This window comes from Furipterus horrens, unplaced genomic scaffold (genome assembly GCF_987537825.1).
Source record: "Furipterus horrens unplaced genomic scaffold, mFurHor1.1.pri manual_scaffold_10, whole genome shotgun sequence".
In the NCBI taxonomy this organism is placed as follows: domain Eukaryota; kingdom Metazoa; phylum Chordata; class Mammalia; order Chiroptera; family Furipteridae; genus Furipterus; species Furipterus horrens.
Genome location: NW_028327180.1, coordinates 82,471,998 through 82,493,216, shown reverse-complemented (window position 1 = coordinate 82,493,216; position 21,219 = coordinate 82,471,998). Strand labels below are relative to the sequence as shown.

Below are 21,219 nucleotides of genomic sequence, written 5' to 3'. Positions count from 1 at the left end.
AGCCTCCTCACCCCGCCCCCTACCATGTACACCTGGGGCTCTGGAGTATTTTATTGTCTTTGTTCTTCATCTGCCCGTGCATGCTTGTCTCTCTGCCTTTGTTCAGGATGAACATTTCTGTGACTTCGTGGACACCCTCACTGAGTACCAGACCAAGAACATCTTGGCTTCCCCCGTAATGAATGGCAAGGACGTGGTGGCCGTAATCATGGCTGTGAATAAAGTGGACGGGCCCCACTTCACCAAGAAGGATGAAGAGGTAAGAATGCTTTAGGAACTGCTGGGGTGGTCAGGCTAGCCCTTTCCCCCAGCTCATGAAGTCTTCTGAACCTTGCTATTTGCTCTGGCCTCCGTTTCCCCATCTGTAAGACAAGGTGGTTAATCTGATGCCCTCTGGGGGAGGCAGTACAGGATAATAGTTAAGACTTTGGGCTTTGGGCCAGGAACGCAGGGATGATTGTTCTGGCTCTGCTAATATCTAGCTGTTTGACTTAGGCAAGTTACTTAATTTCCGTGAACCTCTGTTGTTGTTTTTTTAATTTAATTTAACTTAGTTTGTAAGAAACAATGACATGGGGCTTTCCCTAGCTGGGTGTCTAATTTCTGGGATTTAAAGTAAACAGTTTTAAAATGAGAATCATTTTACAGTCTTTATCTCTTGGGGTACTTGTGGTGATGAGATAAGGTAACGTACAAAAATAACTTATTACAGGAACTGCAATGTCAATAAATAGCTGTTCTTCATTAGTATACCTTATCAGTATTGGTATTCTACATTCTGTAAGTTTTATACTCTTACAATGCACCATGTTATTAGTCAGCATTCCGTGGTCCGTCTGTTCAAATTGCCTCTGACGAAGCTTTTAAAATATTCAGGATTTTTGTTGATGCTAGAAGTGGCCAGAGGAGGGACTTCTCCTTCTCATCTATTTCCCTTTGTGCTCTTTGATTTTCAGATTCTCCTCAAGTATCTCAATTTTGCAAATCTAATTATGAAGGTGTTTCACCTGAGCTACTTGCACAACTGTGAGACTCGGCGTGGCCAGGTAAGGTGGTTGGCTCAAGGGAACGGGATTGACACGTTTTTTTGTTTTTCTGAAGCAGCAACATGATCAGGCTAGAGAGGCAGGTGGTAATACAAGCACCTGGGAACCATCACACAGTCTCTGCCCAACACCCCTGGTATTATGGGGTAGTGCATGTTCACAAAGCTATATTCCAGAGTGATCGTATGCACCAGTTCTCAAGTCAGATAGCTTGGCCTTGAATCCCTGCTAAGCCACTTATTATCTCTAAGACCGTGAGTACATCATTTATTCTCCACAAGCTGCAGTCTCCCCATTTGAAACATTGGGATCATTATGGTTCCAACCTCAAAAGATTATTATATAGTGAACAAGATGATGTGTGTGGAGCACATATGCCCATCAATGCTTGTTATTATTCTTCTTCTAAACAACCTGTGAGGTAAAAGAAATGGAAAGGGCTGTAAGCTGGCCAGTCATTTCACCTCCCTGAACCTCAGTTTCTCTGTCTATAACATGGGGATAATGTTGTCTCTCTCTCAGCATTCTTGTGAAGGTTACATGAGATAAACTCTATAGAGAACTTTACAGAGTTGCTATTATTCTCTAGCTCAGTGAGCTGCTGCTTTGTGCCTCGAAAACTCTGTGTTTCGGTGTTTCCTCAGATCCTGCTGTGGTCTGGGAGCAAAGTCTTTGAAGAGCTCACGGACATCGAGAGACAGTTCCACAAAGCCCTGTACACAGTTCGAGCCTTCCTCAACTGCGACAGATACTCTGTGGGGCTCTTAGACATGACCAAGCAGAAGGTGAGAGGAGGGGACCTTTTCAAGAACAGGTTAAATACACACAGAGAGGAGCCCAGGCTTGGGTCACCCATTCAGTCACACACGGAAGAGGCTGGGAGGATGTGGAAAGTTTTTCTTAGTTTTTATCTAAAGGGAGGAGCATAACATTTAATGGGGAAAAGTCAACCTAGGGCACAGGTGAGTAAAGACAACCCATATCTTCCCATGTCAGCTAGAAAATAAAAAGTGTGTGTGAGAAGAAGGCTTGATGAGTTGCTGTAGGTGAATGATAAAGAAGTTTCTACACAGCGTGAAAGTCCAGGAGGAAGAAAGTTGTTGACTTCAGGAACTCTCAGAAAATGCCCTCAAAGCCTTTCCTCTGGTTTGGAGGGGCCAGGGCTGACCCAGGCAATGGAAGTGGAGGCAGATGCTTAGGCCTGGCCCCTCAGAGTGCCTGGGGGCCATGTTTGCCCCAGATACTCTCACTGGCTGAGGAGAAAGCGCCTGATAAGGCCACTCGCATTGTTTTTCAGCCAGGTTTTCCCAAACTAACTCTCACTTTGCTCTTTCTCTAAATGTCTCTGCCTCCTGGGCCTAACAATTTTCTGCCTTGGAACAGATTTCCAGAGTTATTTAGATTTGTCATCGCCTATCTCAGAGAGCCCAGACGCAGGATTCCTGTCAATTTCATTTTTATGCCTCGTTGTGCTGAGCGTGGTGCACAGACCAATGGAAACTCTCCAGATATTTGGTTGAATGAATATGTGCATCACAGAATCTGGGGTTGAAAAAAACCCTAGATCTAGTGTAGCAATAAACTCTTCCATAATCCTTCAGAAAGTAGCATATGAATGGATTCATACAAATGAATGTTTCTTTTTTTTAAATCAAAAGAATTGAATTAAAAGAACTCCACGTTAAGGTGCCCAGTTTGCACCTTAAAGGATCTGGCCCAGGTGCAGTCTGCTGTATGCTGCAGTGTTCTACCCTCTGTTTCTTTTGAACTCCCTCTCAAAAGGGGAAGTCACACTTCAGCAGGAATAGTCTAACTTAATCATCCCCAAAAGACAGAACAACCTACCAATTAGAGGTGGGTTGGGCTGCCTACAATCACGCTAAGAGCCTATCCTCCAGGAAGTTAAGCTCTTACCTAATCTATAGACATTATGAAAGAAGTCAATAAAAGCCACCGAATTACACTTTAATTGGGTGAATTGTATGATAGGTGAATTATATCTCAATCAAACTGTTCAAAAAATAAAAGAAAGAAGAAGAAAAAGAAGGAGGAGGAGAAAGAGAGGGAGAAGGAGAAGAAGAAGCGAGGAAGGCAGGCATAAATACGCCCCACTTTCCACCAACTCCCTGCTGACAACTTCTTCTCCTTGGGACAATCTTCCAGAGCCACACAGTGTTTAACACAGATAGTGTCAGCCTAAAGTACAATACTTGTTCTTCTGGGCTCCTCTAATACGTGTTCTTCTTCCATTACTTCTTTGGTTTTTACCCAGCCACCTCATTATAGTCACTGGAGAAGCTGATTGTGACTTCCATGAGACTGTCAGTTCTCCAGGGTACACACTGTGCCTTACCCATCTCTGTATATCTAGCAGCACGTATGTTGTGGGGCTCAGGGAGGGCTCCAGTTCATGTTTCACCCAGAACTGAATTTCATCCTGTTGTCAGTGGCCAAAAAAACCTGGCTTCTTCTGCTCGTCCTCTGGATGGTATTAGCCAAGGCAAACCACCATGACAAAATTGTTCAAATAAGAGAGAGGCCAAGAACAGGAGGGTGTGGCATCCTATCCACCATAACCCAGCACTAATCTATCACTGTCCCGGAAAATTAATAAGCAAATGAACAGAGAGGGCACTGGAGGACAGAGGCCTCCTCTGCCAGGTCCGGGCTCGACCCCACCCAAGCTGTGCAGCTCTGTATACAGTAGGAAACCAGTTGAGCGGCAGCAGGCAAGAGCGTGTTGCAGCGTCTCAGGTAGTTTCTTCCCGAGTCTGAGTGATGGTGCAAAGACTTTGTTGGCCCTTTTCTCTCTTCCCTTTGCCCATGTCTGTGCCAGCTGTCCTACACATCATCTTTCTTGTTGAATCTCAGGTACAAATATATCTATCCATATTTGCCACCATTGTTTTTTCATTCTTATCTGGAAAATACTTTTTTTCCTGATTACAAAAGCAATGCATTTTACTATGGAACAATTGCTAAATAAATTATAGTCTCATTCCAATCCCCCAGAGAAAACCAGTTGATAATGCTTTGTTGTGAATTCTTTGAGAGCATTTCCTAAATATAGTTGAACATTGGGTCACATGGTCTATATTTTTTGTCACCTCATGTTTTTCACTTATCAGAGTATCATAGGCACCTTTTTAATTAATACATACACATCTGTAGCATCACTGTTACTAGATGTACTATAATTGATTTATTGTATTAAGTCCCTTTTATTGGACACTTAGGTTGTTTCTAAGTTTTCACTATTATAAATGATATTGCAAGGGACATCGTATTTTCCAACATGTATTTTCAAGATCTGTAATTACTGTTTTCATGTGTTTTCCATCATGTATTTTCAAGACATGTAATTATTGTTTTCCTCATTCCTAGGAATTTTTTGATGTGTGGCCAGTCCTGATGGGGGAGGTTCCACCCTATGCTGGTCCCAGGACTCCAGATGGAAGGGTAGGTCTCTCTCCGGCCTGCTCAATATGATAAAATGTTTAATGAAATGCAAATGTAAAGCACTATAAAAACTGCTGACTCTTTTTATCACTAGAGTATTTATCTTCTCTTGGTTGGGTTGTCTCCCTTGAAGTTATAATCTCTCATTATTGCCAAGTCCTATAATTTACAAGGTGTTTTTAACACTTTTTTTCTTTTTTTATCTTCACCCGAAGACATTTTTTTCATTGGTTTTAGAGAGGAAGGGAGAGAGAGAAACATCAATTGGTTGCTTCCTGTAGGCGCCCAGACCCAGGATCCTACTTGCCCGGAACAGGGATCAAACCCACAACCAAGGTGTGTGCCCCGACCAGGAATTGAACCTGCAACCTTTTGGTTATGGGACAGTGCTCCAACCAACTGAACCACACTGGCCAGGGAATGTTTTTAATATCTTGTTAGAGTTTCACAGTAACTTAGTGGGGTTGCCCAAGAGGGAATCAACATTCTCATTCCACAAAAGAGGAAATAGCTCCAAAAAGATGAAGCAATTTGCTCAAGAATTTGCCTAGCAGGAGTTCGAAATTATAGACTATTAGACCTAGAAATATCCTTAATATCCAATTGAGAGTATATAAATTGGAAGCCAGAGGTCAATTCCAGTGAATAGATAAATTTGTTTGGCTACATACATTTTAAAAATCTATCTTTTTACTTTAAAAAATTGAACTGATAGCTTAGCACTTAAAAATCAAGGTATTTCCCACAAATATCCATATCCTTTTCTGGGAAGAGCGTGGGCTTGGAGGAAGAAAGCCTGAGCTCAGATCCCTGCTCCGCCAGCTAGTTTTGTGGCCTTGAGGATCCTCTCTAAGTCTCTCCTCCCTCGTCTGGACTGCCTGGGTAATCAAGCTGACCTAGCAGGGCTGTGGTAACTAAAGTAAATCATGCCTTGACACACAGTAGGCACTCCAGTAACCATGGCTACTTGGGCTGAATCTCACTGTCTGCCGGGCCCTTAACTTGAATTGTGTCATTTACTCTCATCAATAAATTTATGAAGGAAGTATCCTCACATTCCCCAACTGGCAGTTGAATAGAGGGAGGTCTGGAGGGAGTTAAATTAAAGTCCAGGATGCTTTTCTTTCTGGTAACTGACATTACAGCTATGCTTTCTCACATTCCCTTCTGTCTTCTAACACCATTCCCTCGCTTTATCTGTCATATTCACATTCAAAATACAGCTCCTGTCAGGATTTTGACTAATCAGCCTCCCCAGATTTTGACTAATTAACCTCCCCAGATCTTGGATCTAGAGCTCCCCAAATGCAGCTACCCCTTGCTTCATCTCCTTTTAAAATTAAAACATTGTACGTGTCTGTGTTTCAATTTTTCAAAAGTTATACAGGCTGATTGGGCTTTATGGGGGGAAAAAACCCCCAAAAATAGCACTTGTTTTAAAACTAGTACATTTCCATGCACGATGATTTGACTATGGCTGCATTTGTGGCTCTTTGAAAGACCCTTGTGTTATAGCCACAGCCTTAACAGCCTAGGTGGAAGGTAATAAAGGTGCTCATTGAGGGCTCAGTTTTGATTTTCCAAAGGCTGGTGAATTCCTACGTGAATATGGCCCTGAAGGCAACTTGGCTGAGCTACAGTGCATGGAAAAAGCCATATTTTCCTAGGACACACTGATCTTTTTGTTGCTTTCTATGAAAGCAAATTAATTCTCCTGTTGGTTTCAAAACAACACATCCATTTCTAACTTTTCTAAAGGAGACTCTGAACACCCTGGATAGGCAGCGTGTGGGGCCCAGGAAGCCGGCAGCTTGCCTGGGAGTGCAGGGAGCAGTCCAGCCCCAAGGACAGATGGCCTTAAAGCAAAGACCTGCAGAAGGTCCAGAAGGTCACAGAAATCAGCCTCCTCCTCCTTCTCTCAGGTGGAAACTTAGCTCATCAAAGTCCCAGCAGCCACCTTTGCTTTATCGAACTGCTTACATGGTACGACTTCACTTTTTAAAAATGTTCTTAGCACATTTGCTTACATTTCACTGTGCATGAGCACAGAAATAGCTCACACTGTACAAAAGGGAACAGAAAGAAATCCAGCTTCCTGAGGCCGACACAGTCTGCAGTCTGTCGTTTTAGAAATGTGTATGGATATCCAGATATTCCTGGATGTGTGTATATATGTGTGTGTCCACCATTACCACCCTCTACGTGTGTGATGATTGTTTTGTGCCTTACTTTTTCTACTTAACCATATTTTGGTATCTTTTTTATTTCAGCACACATATAGCTCATCATTCTGGAGACATGCAGAGTAGCTACTATATGCAGGCACTCAATTTGTTTTGGAGGAATGGGGTGAGGGAAATGAGTCTTGTGGTTTATTCTCCTCGGGCTTCTACCTCCACCTTTTCCAGATTCTTGCTGCCCTCTCCTCAGCCAGGATTGTCCTGTTGCTGAAATGTAATTAGTTATGTGTCAGGGGGTAGGGATTTCCAACTGTGTTATCCTCTCCCTTCTCCCCTTTCCTAGATTATTTTAAAAACCATTATTTAATAAGTGTAATAGAATCACACACATACACACACACACACACACACACACAAAATGATGGCTATTACGTTGTCTCCAGGCTTTTACAAACAATCTGACTGAGACCCCTGGATGAAGCAAATAGTGCTTTTACCCACATTTGGAAGTGTATCTCTAGGATTTATTACTATTGTAAATGTGGGATTATTGGGTCAAAGGATATGTACATTTTAATCTTGGAGGGGTATTGCTAACTCTCCAACCACATCTCAGAATTATATCTGGGAGGGGCTTTAGGGAATATCTGGTCCACTTTTTCCATTTCTCTGATTGTCTTAGAACTCTGGACTTACACAGTGGCTGCCTTGGCCAGGCATTAATAAGGGAGGAAGGCAGGAAAGGGAAGGAAGGGAAGGAGAGGGAGTAAAGATGAGAATCTCTGTCCCCAACTGTGTTGCCATTGAGGCGGCTCCACTTGCATCGGCTTTTGATGACTAGGTCCCATGCTTTGTTTGGGAAAAGAGCCCTGGCGAGTAACAGCAACAACACACACATACTACTGATTTTTGCAGCTGGGGAAACTGAGGCCCAGAGAGTACACAGAGTAAAACCAAGAGTAGAGCATGAGTCTTTGCTCTAGAGCTATTCTTAGCTCCGTCTCATCAAGCTGTGAGACTCATCTGGTCTCCCCTTGGATGCTTCCTACTCGAGGGCGCTCAGGTCTACCTTGGGGCAGCTGACATCCTTGGAAGAGCTCTCTGGCTTCTGCCTCCTGATTAGACAGGACATGCCTCCTGGAAGGGTTCAGTCACTGTAGCTGCTGCCAGTGTTGGCCATTGAAGAGCAGAGCCTCTCCCGTATGGGCCTGAAGAAGGTCATGATCACCTGTCAACCAAATGGACTTTCAGACACCCTTGACTGGATCAAGAATGTTTCTCTGTGAAGGTTCTGAGTCAGGAGACTTGAATGGGGCCCAGGTTTCTACATGTAAATATCTAGAGCAGTGGTATTCTCAAAATACCTGTAGTAAAAAAAACAGTGAACTTTGAAAATTTCGAATCCATTTTGGACTGATATTTTTCTAAATGTGTTAAAACTATCTAACTAGAAAAATAAAAATTTAAGAAAATATACAAAAATTAATTGCCCCGTTTTTTATTAGTTTCAAGAGACCTAACTTAGTCAAACTGCTATAAAAGTTTCTAAATGCCAACTCTCAGTTTTGGTTTTCATGTCATCAAGGAACAGCAACAAATAGTTTGCAGACAGTTATCAGTCCAGGGACCGTGCTTTGAATCACCCTGTTCTAGGTGAGAGTGACACAGGGAGTAAAACACTATTTTAAGTTGTCACCTTAAGTGACATAGCAGAATGAGCACTGAGCATAAAAGTTAAAGTTCTGGTCCTAGTACACTGTAAATGAGTCCTTCCCTCTCTCCGGGTCTCATTCTTCTCATTTTTGAATGCTTGCCTGTCACACCTGAGAGTTCCAAGGGTCTAATAAGGTAATGGAATTTTCCCTGGAGAGCTAAGGGAAAAGAGCCATGTGCCAGTATCCAACTACAGGTTAGGATCATGTCATTGAACAGATCTTTTCTAAGATATGGGAGTTTTAATGGTGCAAGGAAGCGAGAAGGATGAAAGAGGTGGAAAGTGAGTTAGGAGGCATGAGGCGTGATTGGGAAGATAGGTCTAGAAGAGCTGACATGGCAAAAAGAGCAGTTGGGTGGTAGGAACACATGAGAAAGGGGGCTGTGACCAGACGGCTGAGCCCTGCATGGAGGATGGCTGGGTTCACAATGACGCTAACTGGGACAGGAGCCTCCTTTCTACCTCTTTTTCTTCTGAGACTCCAGCAGCAGCAGCCTCTCTCTCTTTCTCCTTGGGCTCAACTTCCAGATCCCCTTGGAGCGCTTTCCATTCTTCTTTCCAGCCCCAGATCCCAGCCCTCACTTGGCCACTGTGAGCTGGGACTAAATCCTAAGAGTCAGCCGAGGACAGTGAGCTGCGGAGGCAGCCGGGATACACCATTAGAGAGTCAGGTTGCTGCTTCCGGAAAACCACGGGGCACAGAGTGAAAAACAAGGACTGTTTCCTGGACATACTCCTGGGGAAGTTCTGTCTCAGACTCTAAAGAAATATATTTCTCTATCTCTTTGGCCTAGGAAATCAACTTTTACAAGGTTATTGACTACATCCTGCACGGCAAGGAAGACATCAAAGTAATCCCGTAAGTCACATGACCATACGTAACTTCAGGCAGACAGGGAATACCAACCTATCATGTTCCCAAAAGGAAGTGAGAGTCAGAATATTAGTAGACATCCTGAATGGCCACCAGGGTCTATGCCATCTAAACTAATAGAGGGGGACATCGAATGATAAATAAATGCTTTACAAACCAAAAGAAGGCAAAATAAAAGTTTAGAAAGAACATAAAGCAGATACAAAAAATACAAAGTGAAGATTAAGGTGATATTTCAATCCAAATATATCACTAATTACTTTAAATACTAATCAACCGAATGTTCCAGTTAAAGGACAAAGATTGCCATGCTGGGTAAGAAAGAAATGTCTCCCATTTCATTGATTCTAAGATGTACAGTTTTCTACTTCTTGACATTTATGAAATAAAATCAATGACATTGTACGATTGCTGTCATTCAGACAGTAGTCAGATGTAGTTGCTATTGCTTGCCTATGTGAGAAATTGGTCATAACCATTCATATTACTCTCACTTCATTTGAGTTACGTGTAGTGTTGGTTATATCCATGTTGAATTTAATTGCCATATAAACAGATTATACTGTGATGCAACATTGAAACCAAAAGTTGCTTTTCACAGCACAAAAAGACAGAAAAATGTATAAACTAGGATACAAATCTATATCTATATTCTAAAAGAGCTGCGTCGATATTAATAAAGTAGTAATTGTAAGTTCAAAAAGCATTGTGTTACAGATTAGTTGGAAGCATTTTATCTTTCTCTGTTGCATAATAACAGCAGTTTGTCAAAGAACTGATAACTTCCTAGGAATGAGAAATACTCCATCCCTTGTTTACAGGAGATGGATCTAAAAGATAAGAATATAGAGAGGTGGACAATAAAAGAACAAAAAAGGTATACCAGGCAAATACCAATCAAAAGAAATCTGATGTAACCATATTAATATCAGATAAAAGTAGGCATTATGTCAAAGAGTGTTAGTAGAGATAAAGATAGTCACTCCTTAAAGATAAAGGGGTGAATTTGCCTTGATATTATAGGGAACTATTGTAATTCTAAATTTGTATACACTTAATAAGACAGCCTCAAAAGAAAAAGATGATAAAATATAAGAAGACACAGACAAATTCATGTTTGCTCATTGATAGAAGGAACAAACTAAAAAACAAATATGGAATATAGAACATTTGAATAACACAACTGAACAATAACAGAAAGCTAATTTAAAAGTTCTCGTATTCAATAGAAAACTAGGAAATACTCTTCTGAAAAAAAAAGGAATGCACTCCCAAATAACTCATGGGTAAATTAAGAAACCAATGGAAGTCAGGATATATTCTGAACTAAAAATAATGAAGGTGGTACCTGTCAAAACCTATGTGATGAAGTGAAATTGTGCTTAAGGTGAAATTTTCAGCCATATATACACATTAGAAAGGACTAAAAGCTGAGAAATAATGAACAATGGACCCACCTCCATGAGTCATGGTCTCAACAGATAATAGGTGTCACATTCAAATTAGGATAACTCAAGGAGAGCTTATTTACAAAGGGACAAATCTCAGAGGTGTGGGGGGACTGAAAGGTACCCCAACAGAATGTGCTAGTTGCTAGTTGTGGTGATTCTGTCACCAGTTCTGGGCCCAAAAGGATGTTCCTAGAACCTGGAAGGAGAAAAAGTCATACAGAGCAGGCCACCTTGAGAAAGCATTGCCCTTCAGTCAAGGAACATAGTGACCCAAAGCAACCTTGCTGCAGGGACATGGAAATAAATAACCTGACCTCCGTGTTCTACCTTCCTCTGGTTTTGGGCCAGGTCTCCCCATTGGGCCAAACTCAGCCAGAAGCTAGAGCCAGGAGCTCTGTTGATGTTGTCCCTACTGATTGGCCTCCTGGGACAAGGAGGAACAGGTTGGCAAGTAGATCTAGAAGGACAAACAGAAGCTGTTCATCACATCATCTCAGGAAATTAACAACAAATAAGCAGAAAAATAAATCCAAAGAAAATAATAAAGATAAGCCCAGAAATTAATGAAGCAGAAAAAGGTAAACTATGAGCAAATGCTAAAAGCTGGTTCCTTCAACAGATTAATAAAATTGACAAATTTCTGGCAAGACCAAATAAGAAATCAAATGAGCTTTATCAGGAATGAAAAGGGGGAATAACTACCCTGACACAGGCATTAAAAAGATAGTAAAGGGATATTATGCCAAAAATATTTTAAATCTAGATGAAATAGGCAAATACCTAGAAAAATAAAACCTACTAAATACAAATCAGGAAGAAATAGAAAACCCTAATAGTCTTATAGCACTAAAATAAATAAAAATCTTCCCACAAAGATGCTACAGGTCTAGATGACTTCAGGGAGAGTTTTACTAAATACTTAAATAAAAAATAAAATAATTTTTGTACAAATTATCCAAGAGAATATCAAAAAAGTGACTATTACAAACTTGATACCCAAACCCAACAGAGGCTGTATGAAAAAGGAAAATGCAGACCAAGCTCACCTGTGAATAAGCATAGATTAAAATATCCTAAATAAAGTTTTAGCAAATAATAACTAAAAAGAATTATACATCACGACTCAATGGGTTTATTCCAGGAATGCAGAGTTGGTTTAACATTTTAAAACATCAATCAATATAATTTTGCCATATTAAGAGAAACATGACATAATTGTCCTCATAAAAGAGAACTTTCTTAATTTTCTAAGAAGAATTTTTTTTTAATGCCTGAAAATACTAAGTATTGACAGAAACCTGGAGCAAAGGAAACTCTCATATACTGCTGATGGGCGTGTAGATGGGTACAACCACTTTGGAAAACAGCTTGGCCTTATTTAGTAAACTTGAAGACATGCACATCTTTTGACCCAGCATTTCTACTCATAGGTATGTACCATGTAGAATCAAGGGCACATGTACATCAGATTGGTCATAGCATCACTGTTTGTATGAGTCCCAAACTGAAGGGGCATGCATGTCCACCAGCAGTTAAATGCCAAATGAAACAATACATACTGTATGATTCCATCCGAACAAAGTTGAAAAACAGGAAAATTAAACCAGAGGGTACCGGAAAGCATACTTAGGTGGTAAAACTATAGAAAAGCAAGAAATCATTTGTAAGGTCAGAACAGTGGTTATCTTTGGGGTTAGGGAGAAGGCTGCTATTGGAAAGGCAGGTCAGGGGCTTCCAAGGGGAGGACAAGGTTGTTCTTGTTGTGGGTGTGGTTTCATAGATGTTCACTTTCAAACGACTGATTTTAATGCATTTTTCCACGTGTGTATTTTTTCTCCCCATGAACAAGTAGAAGACAGTAATGCCAAACATTGTAATATTGTTGTGAGAGATAAATAACATGTAAAGCACTTAGCTTTGTGCTTGGTATGTGGTAGGAGCTCAACATGGGTGAGTTTCCCATTCTCTCTCTGATATTTTCTCTCTCCATGTATAAGTATTAACAACGGGGAAAGATGATATCTGCTTTTGCTCAGCAGCCAATAACAATCTGTTGAATGAATGTTGTCACTTTTCTTGGCTAGTCAAACCCAGTGTGCAATCAATAAAATGTAGTTATCACTCTCGCCTCAGTGTCTAAATTTGTACGTTAAGATGCTTAGTCGAGATGTGGGACTCATTCAGATACAGTGAAAGTAAGCGGGTGCTGGGAGCCGCCAGATGTGCAGGAAGAACAACTGTCCCTATAGAAAAAATTACCATTTACCTTTGGCCTTTACAGGAATCCACCTCCTGACCACTGGGCTTTAGCAAGCGGTCTCCCCACTTACGTTGCCCAAAATGGCCTGGTAAGTAAAACAACTTTGAAGAGGGAGAGTTTTAAATCAGGTGGAAGAATGAAAAGATTTCAGATCAAGAGAGTGGAAAAAATGAGAAGTGTGGATGTCTAAAAGCCCGATTCTCTCATTTCTCAGTTCACTTGAGAGTTGGTCCAAGGAGAGGAACAGAAAATTGACATTTGAGAAAATATGAAATACAAAGAAACAATCTTTAGATGGAAAGGTATATAGTCTCACTGACAAATAAAGATACTTATGCATATGTCAGGGACAAAGTCATGACTGGTTGCTCTTTCACGGACTAAATCCCAACCTCATACCAGAGACTTAGCTGCCACTCCCAACCCCTCATCTCTGCCCCGTTTCTGGCCATACAATAGATAGCAGAGCCCAAATACTCTGTCTCCCACCATGTCCCACCCACTCAGGGTGGAGGGCGGAGTGACAGCATCTCCTCTCCAGAGAGAAGGGTCATGTCTGTTAGCTGCGCGTCACCCCCACATTTGAACCTAGTTACCCCAGTATCATTACCCAGGCACACACAGACACAGAAGGAGGTTTCAGAGGTGTTCGAAGACTTAGGAGAGTGTAGGGAGTAAAATGGAAACCAAGGAAGTAAAGGTTCAACAACGGAGACAACCAAATGTGACAAAAGTGATCTGTGAGATAAGAACCCCATTGGGTCTGGCAATGTGGAGGACATCTGTGTGCCCATTGAGAGCATATCTGGTGGCAAGGTGAAGAGAGAAACCAGTGTGTGGTCTGCTGAGGTGTGAATGGGTAATGAGGAGGTAGAGAATGTGAGAGAAAGAGGAGTAAGCCTGGATGGTTGCAACGGAGACCACACTGGGTCAAGGAATGATTTCACTGTCAAAGATGGGAAAGACTCAAGTGTGCTCACGGGCTGAGGGACAGAGCCCCTGGAGAGGGCAGGGATCGGCAGAGAATGATGGCAACTGATGGGACTGGTCCAAGGAGAGGCCAGAGGGATGGATGTGCAGTTCTCAGAGGAGAAGGGACAGTGCACCCTCTGAGACCCCAGAAGGGTCAGGCCCACTGGGACAGGCAGGGTCACTGTAAGCCCATATGGTGCCTTTTTAAGAACTAGAGAAAGACGTCCCTTCTCAACAGCCGAAAAGAGAAAGGCTGGGGGCGTGGCTCTGCAAGTCAAGACCAGAGAGAATTTCAATTCCCAGTTGTCCCCTCAGCCATATGCCTTTGCGCAGTACACACAACGCACAACTGTACACAGCAGCCCCACAGTTGGGGACTAGAGGGATCAGCTAAGGCCCATCTGTGTGGTTGAGTAAGGTGGTCCGACTTTCAGGAGAGGAATCTGGCTCTGTACAACAGCCCTGCAACACTCTTTATTCCTTATTCTATTTGGGGGTTCATACCCCAAGGAAACACTCTTTCCTGACCAAACAAACAAAACAGAACCCAAATGTAATTGATTCAAAGATGTTTGGAGTAGCATTATTCCTATTAATAAAAATAAGAAACAGGGCACAGCCCAAATATGCAACAAAAGGGGGGGCAATAAATCAGGATACTACATAGCTCTTAACGACAACAAATTGTAGTGTTTACCTTTTCAAAGCTTGGAAATGACTCAGGAGAAAAGCAGATGCTAAGAAATAATGATGCGGTAGCTTTCTGTCCAGTAACCTCAGTTAATAATTCTAAACCACCTTGAGCATGTCTACCTGATGAAAAGAATGTGAATGCTTTGGGCAAGAATGCAATGTTTCTGAAATAGCATGCATTGCTTTATGTGGTACTTTGTCAAGTCTAAGAACAACTCCATTATTCCTCTTCATGGCTCTCAGATTTGTAACATCATGAATGCGCCTGCGGAGGACATTTTTGAATTCCAGGTAAGTCGTTTTTATTTTCTTTATTAGTCACCTGATATTTTTCTCCCCAAAGAGGATTAGAACATATCTATTTTATTGGGGAACAGTCTCAACCAAGTGAAACATGAGCCAGAAAAAAACATCATGTGTGCGTGGAAGTGGACGAGCAGTTAATTTGGTGAATTCCAAGGTCTCATTAGGTTTTAACTTTCACACCCTTTGCTTTCTGGCCTCAGGACTTTTGCTTATGCTGGTGTCTCCCTAACCATCATGTTCTGCCCAAATCCCCTCTGCCCTTCAATGACAACCTCAACTGTTTTATTCTGTTTTCCCTGGCTGAATATCATTTCTGCCTCCTTTGGATTTTTAAGAAATCTTGCTTAGTATTTCAATTGACTTTATTTGCCCTTTCCACAAATGTTTATGAAAGGTATCCTCTGTGCCAGATATATAGACACAATGCTACCCTGGTTACAGTGGTGGACCAGACAGACATCGTCTTTGTCTCCAGGGAGCTCTGATCTTATAGGGCAAGAAGCTGGTCAGAAGAAGGGCCAAGGGATTGAGGAGGAAATCTCTCAGGACAGGGATGGGGCTGACTTCATCTGAGAAGAATCAAGGGATGTGTCCCTGAGAAATTATGTCTGACAGTAAAGAAAGGAAAGATTTCAAGAAAGAGAAGTCTTATTGGAAGAAACTAGATAGGCCAGCGAATCTGAGAGGCTGATGGGGAGAAGAGTAGCAGGGGACGTAGACAGAGGCCAGATCATGTAGGGCCTGAAGGCCACACCAAGAAATTTTTCTGTTAATGTATCTTCCTTCGTCTTTTATGACTCTTCCTTGTCTTTTAGACTAATTCCTCTCAGCAAAATATTATCTTCTTTTGGTCAAAGGTGGAGTCTTGTTTTTCTTGACCTCTTTAGCTCTAGGTGTCCTGTCAATATTTGAGTTTCCCAGACTGGGCATAAGAAGAACAAATAGTTAGCAATCAGGAAATAATTGCAAAGGAAAGAAAAGAAAAGAAAAGAAAAGCCAAGAAAATTGGTGAATTATTTTTTACTCCTTAAAGAATGTTACGAAAGAGAGCTTGGACAGAACATACTTCCAAAGTTACAATTGTAGGTCTCGTGTTGTGATTTTGATCATATCAGTGTGACAAGCCTCAACTCTTGCTGGAACTTGTTACCCTGATCATAATAACCACAACAGAATTGCTCTTTACCTAAGTCACCCCATGAATTACAGTTTACCCGCATTAGTAAACCAAACCTGATCTTATTTTTAGATTCTAGTTTTTCCCCTCCCACTTATTCTCCATAAAGTAGCATGAATAATTTTTTTTAAACATAGGTTACATCAAGTAACTTCCCTGCTTCAAAACCTTTAATGTTCTCTGATTTCACTTTCAATATAATCTGTTTCCTTATGCCTTCAGAGGGATGGAATTTCCTGAAGTCTAGGTAAACAGTTGGGAGAAGGCAGCTCTTGAACTCATTTCCTAACTACAGCCCTGTGCTCTTTGGGGATGTTCTGTTTCCCTCTGGGAACACTCTCCTACCAGGTGCTGAGTTCCAGTGTTAAATGATAACAACTACCATCTTGCCACCTTAAGAATCTTGAAATGTTTGAACCAGAAGACTCTCCAACTCCAGGAAACCTTCTTTGACTTTCTTCCTTCCTCTGGCTCCCTCAGTACCATAAAGAACTTTCCACATGCAGCATAACTACTCATTTATCTTCCAGATTATGAGCTACCTCTGTGCTTTAACTGCCTTGGTTTCCCTAGCTTCTCGCTCAGTTCCTTGCACAGTGTAAGATATTTGATGAATCAGTGGGCAAAGAGTCTATAAATTATATAGTCCAATGATCCCCATTTTATAAATGATGAGAGTGAGACTCAGACAGATGGGAAGTGACTCACAAAGGGCACCGATGATTGACCAAGAAATTTCACCCCTATTTTCTCATTAGTTTGATGAGGCACATTCTCTTGCTACTGTCCCCATCTATAGATGAGCATATAGAGGCCCCAGGAGATGAAATGACATGCCAAAGGTGTCTATCTATTTGATTAATTCAGAGTTACAAGAATCCCCAACATGGCTCCTTCTAAGCCAGTCCCCTGTGGTCAGTGCCTATATCGGAAACACTAGGCTCTGAACCATCTGTGCACATCATTATATCTTCAGTCCATAGCCCACAGCCCACAGCCCACAGCCTGGCATGTAAGGGCCCTGACATCTTAAGAATGAAAACAACCTGACTTTTGGCTTAAGAAGTTGCAACCAGATGGGCTACCTGTTCACGGCATTTGTTTGGTGACTGAAACCAGGCAAAATCCAACAAAGTCTATGCTCTTGCCGTCCCCTCAGTCAGTCAAGGTCACGATGCAGCATGAAGTTCATCACAGTTGCCTCTGTAGCCTGGAACTCAAGGAAACCCACTGTGGTTCTTCTCTTGTAGAAAGAGCCTCTGGATGAGTCTGGATGGATGATTAAAAATGTCCTTTCTATGCCCATTGTGAACAAGAAGGAAGAAATTGTTGGGGTGGCCACATTTTACAATCGCAAAGATGGTAAACCCTTTGATGAAATGGATGAGACCCTCATGGAGGTATGGTTCTCAAGGAGGTCTTCTGAGGCTGCGATTCGGACATTCAGCGTCAGCTTGCTACAAGCTTGGCTTCCAAAACTGCATGGTGGGGACCTTAGGGTGCTGCTGCCCTGTCGTGTGGAGGGCAGGGAGCTCACCTCATCAGTGCTACCCTGACTCAGCTTCCAGGCCTCCCTTCTTCACCCTCATTTCTGCGCTGCCACATGTTGTCAGAGAAATCCACATTCCCTTTTTTAAAAATTAATAACCTTTATCTTTTAGAGCAGCTTCAGGGAGTTCCCATCTACCCCCTGTCCCCTCATACACACAACACATTCCTCTTTGTGACATTTTTATGCACAAGAATGATGCTTTATGGATGTTAGTGCTTTATGGAAAGTGCATTTCTGTGCATTTTTTTTACCATTATAACATCTCTTTGAGAAGGACAGTACATGGCTTATCAAACCCATTTATACCTGAGAAAATGAAGGCTCAGAGAGTCTTGCCCAAAGTTACAGAAGGGGGATCAAACCTAACTGTTTGTTCTGCCTCTGATCTTTGCTTTCTCTTTTTCTTTCTTCTTTCCTTTTTTTTTTTTCAGTCTTTGACTCAATTCCTGGGCTGGTCTGTCTTAAATCCTGACACCTATGAGTCAATGAACAAACTTGAAAATAGGAAAGATATTTTCCAGGACATGGTAAAATATCACGTGAAGTGTGACAATGAGGAAATCCAAAAAATTCTGGTGAGTCAAGTTCTTTTCTTTTCTTGTTCTTTCTCTAGTAGAGACTTTGACCTGGAGATGTGGCCAAAGTAAGGCGGGATTTAAAACCCTGTGAGATGAGTGTGGGCTTGCTCACTGCTCTCTCCAGCTGCCCCGCACAGGGGTGCTGTGGGCCCTCAAGTGGGATGTATGAATGGATGGATCAACAAGTGCCAGAGAGTCATACATAATGGCTGCTCTGTGTGGCCTGGAGACAGCTGTCCTAGGAAGGGTCACTTCAGTCTTGGGGCCAGACCTTGGTTTACCAAACTCTAGAAACTATTTTTTATTGTGCTCAGGGCTGACCTGGTACCAAGGATGGAGTCATCCAAACAGCCTCTGCGGAGAGGAAGCTCTCTCTGACTGACCAGTGGACAATGGTCAGTTTCTCAGAGACACCCTCTATGGGGTCAGCTGACTTAGAAGAGCTGATCAGGTTATAGAGGAGTTTGGTGAGCAAACAGGGAGTTAGATATTAGTAGGGAGCCCTTCCAGAATTTCACCACTTTACAGTTTATAAGGCAATTTCACAATTATAGTGTTTGATGCTTATGGCAGTCTTGTAAGGTCGACAAGGTAAGACTTTCTATCCCCATTGTAGGAATGAAGAAATCGAGGCCCAGAATGGGGAAGTACCTTGTCCTCAAATCAGCCAGTTCATTAAATAGGTCTTACTTAACCTTTATCAGAATAATGAGCAAATTCTCTACCATGCACATAAATGGGCTGCCTCACAAGGTAGTGAACACCCCAACAAAGGATGTATCTAAGTAGAGGCTGGATAATTATATGTCAGGGATGCTATAGAGGAGAGTCCTACCTGGTATGGGAAATTGAACAAGATTTGAGATAATTAGTGATTTATCATCCTTGGGGTTTTGGTCTCAAAGAGACCAAGAATTTAGAAGTAAGTTGAATTAGTGAAATGGAATTGGATATGATGTCTAGTTGAGTTCTTAAGACCTTGCTTAGAGACCTCACAAGTTGAAACAATATGGGCCAATTTTTCAGACATGATTTCTTAAGCTGGGAACATACCACAACAGATTTGAGCATTTCATCCCCGTAATGGATACCTCGAAAGGAGAAAAAGTACAGTTTGGATGAATGGTTTACTTGTCTCAGTCCATCATTTCAACCAAGTAATGGGTATGTGAACCCTATGGAGACCTAGCCACAGTGAACCAGTTAAAAGTTAACAGACTCCTCTGGGTCAAGAAATAAAAAACAAGTGACTGGTGCCAGGTTCTTCTCTCCTTTGGTATGTGGTGAAATAGGACCAAAGAGGGAAGGAACTTGCCTCAAGTCACACAGAAGTGAGAGGAAGAACCAAGACCATGAGCAAGGCCTCTTGACTCCCAGTCAATAATAATACCAACAATAATATTATTTAATCCTAGTGCTTACAATGTGCCAAGCACTGCAGTGATTTACGTTCATCACAGATTTAATTCGGCTGTATATATGTTTTTGTAATACAACTTTGCATAATCTAATTTTAATTCACCAATTAGATACTTTTATTGAACCCATGTTACAGATGAGGACATGGAGGGTCAGAGACATTCAATAACACTGCTTGTAAGTGGCAAAGCTCAAATTTGGGTGCTGGCTCCAAAGCCCACGACTTTGAACTTGCTTGCCTGTGAGTGCTAAACAGCAGCCCCTCTGAGTTGGTGGTCCCATTGCAAAGACTTTAGAGGAAGAAGAAAAATGAAAATGTAAAAGTGAAAGCATATTTAGACCTTAAATGTAATATAATAACTGATTTTTTTCTCTCTGCTATTTTGTGCAGAAAACCAGAGAGGTGTATGGGAAGGAGCCGTGGGAATGTGAGGAAGAGGAGTTGGCTGAGATCCTGGTGAGCACTGGCCCTGACAGAGAATAAGCACAAGGTGCCCTCCAGAGCATGCGTGGTGTGTGCATGGCAGTGGCAGGGGCCTATGCAAAGAGTAACCCTTGCCGCTCTGCTCTGATCCCCCCATCAGTCCCAGGACGAGGACAGGGCTGAGGGGGAGACATGGAGAGACCCAGAAACAGTCCATTTGCCTTAATCACTTGACTCTGGTCATCCCACAGCAAGAAGAGCTTCCAGATGCAGAGAAATATGAAATTAATAAATTCCACTTCAGCGACTTGCCCCTGACGGAACTGGAGCTGGTGAAATGTGGGATACAGATGTATTATGAGCTCAAAGTGGTGGACAAGTTTCATATTCCGCAGGAGGTAGGGTCTGGCCTTCTTGCTTCTTTGCTTTTCCCCCTTCTAAACTCAATCTGTAAATTTTAACTTCATCTATATTTTAAAAAGATTGAAAGCATTAGCCATGTTGCTCGGGTGAATCATTTATCAAAAAAGAAACACACAGTTTCTCAGAACTGTGGCATTTGGGGTGCACTGGCGTTTTGAGGTAGGTTCTCAGGCACTGAGTTCGGGAGGCTGTTATCCATGGAATGCAAAAAAGAAGGTCTTATAGTCAAACACGGGTGGGAAATGTGGATTAAGTCAATTTAAAGAGGATTTTTTTTCCTGCAGAATTCCTAACTGTCAGACTAGGGGGATGGAGATGGACAGAGAGGGGAAGACATATTTGTGCAGGATTTCCCAGATTTGATTCGAAGTATTACCCCAAGCCACATTGGCACAACCTGAGAATATAACAAATGCAAATTCTCTCTCTCTCTCTCTCTTTCTCTCTCTCTCTCTCTCTCTCTCTCTCTCTCTCTCTCTCTCTCTCTCTCTCTCTCTCTCTCTCTTTCCCCAGCTCTAATGAATCCGAAGTTGTGTTTTAACAAGTCTTCTGAGTGATTCTGATGTGTACTCAAGTTTGAGAACCACTGAACTAAAGACCCCTCTTGTTTTCCTTCCCCGCAAAATTCATGTTAGCTTCCTCCAGGCCAGTAGTTCTCTGGGGCAAAGCCTGAGAATCACTGATGAAACTC

General features: G+C 42.0%; 1 protein-coding gene across 3 annotated transcripts in view; it reads left to right on the top strand.

The window, feature by feature from the left end:
* PDE6A (phosphodiesterase 6A) overlaps positions 1 to 21,219 on the top strand; it is a 48,062-nt gene that overhangs the window by 7,676 nt on the left and 19,167 nt on the right. Inside the window, exons 2-12 of one of the 3 annotated variants that reach the window (XM_090288395.1) lie at positions 107 to 259; positions 957 to 1,046; positions 1,691 to 1,831; positions 4,431 to 4,505; positions 9,194 to 9,258; positions 13,006 to 13,072; positions 14,893 to 14,940; positions 17,383 to 17,532; positions 18,116 to 18,259; positions 20,073 to 20,138; positions 20,357 to 20,503. In XM_090288395.1, the coding sequence (XP_090144521.1) occupies positions 107 to 259; positions 957 to 1,046; positions 1,691 to 1,831; positions 4,431 to 4,505; positions 9,194 to 9,258; positions 13,006 to 13,072; positions 14,893 to 14,940; positions 17,383 to 17,532; positions 18,116 to 18,259; positions 20,073 to 20,138; positions 20,357 to 20,503 (1,146 nt within the window). Of the gene's footprint in view, positions 1 to 106; positions 260 to 956; positions 1,047 to 1,690; positions 1,832 to 3,761; positions 3,801 to 3,821; positions 3,918 to 4,430; positions 4,506 to 9,193; positions 9,259 to 13,005; positions 13,073 to 14,892; positions 14,941 to 17,382; positions 17,533 to 18,115; positions 18,260 to 20,072; positions 20,139 to 20,356; positions 20,504 to 21,219 lie in introns of those variants that run through there. The other 2 variants (XM_090288394.1, XM_090288392.1) reach the window with 2 other exon arrangements.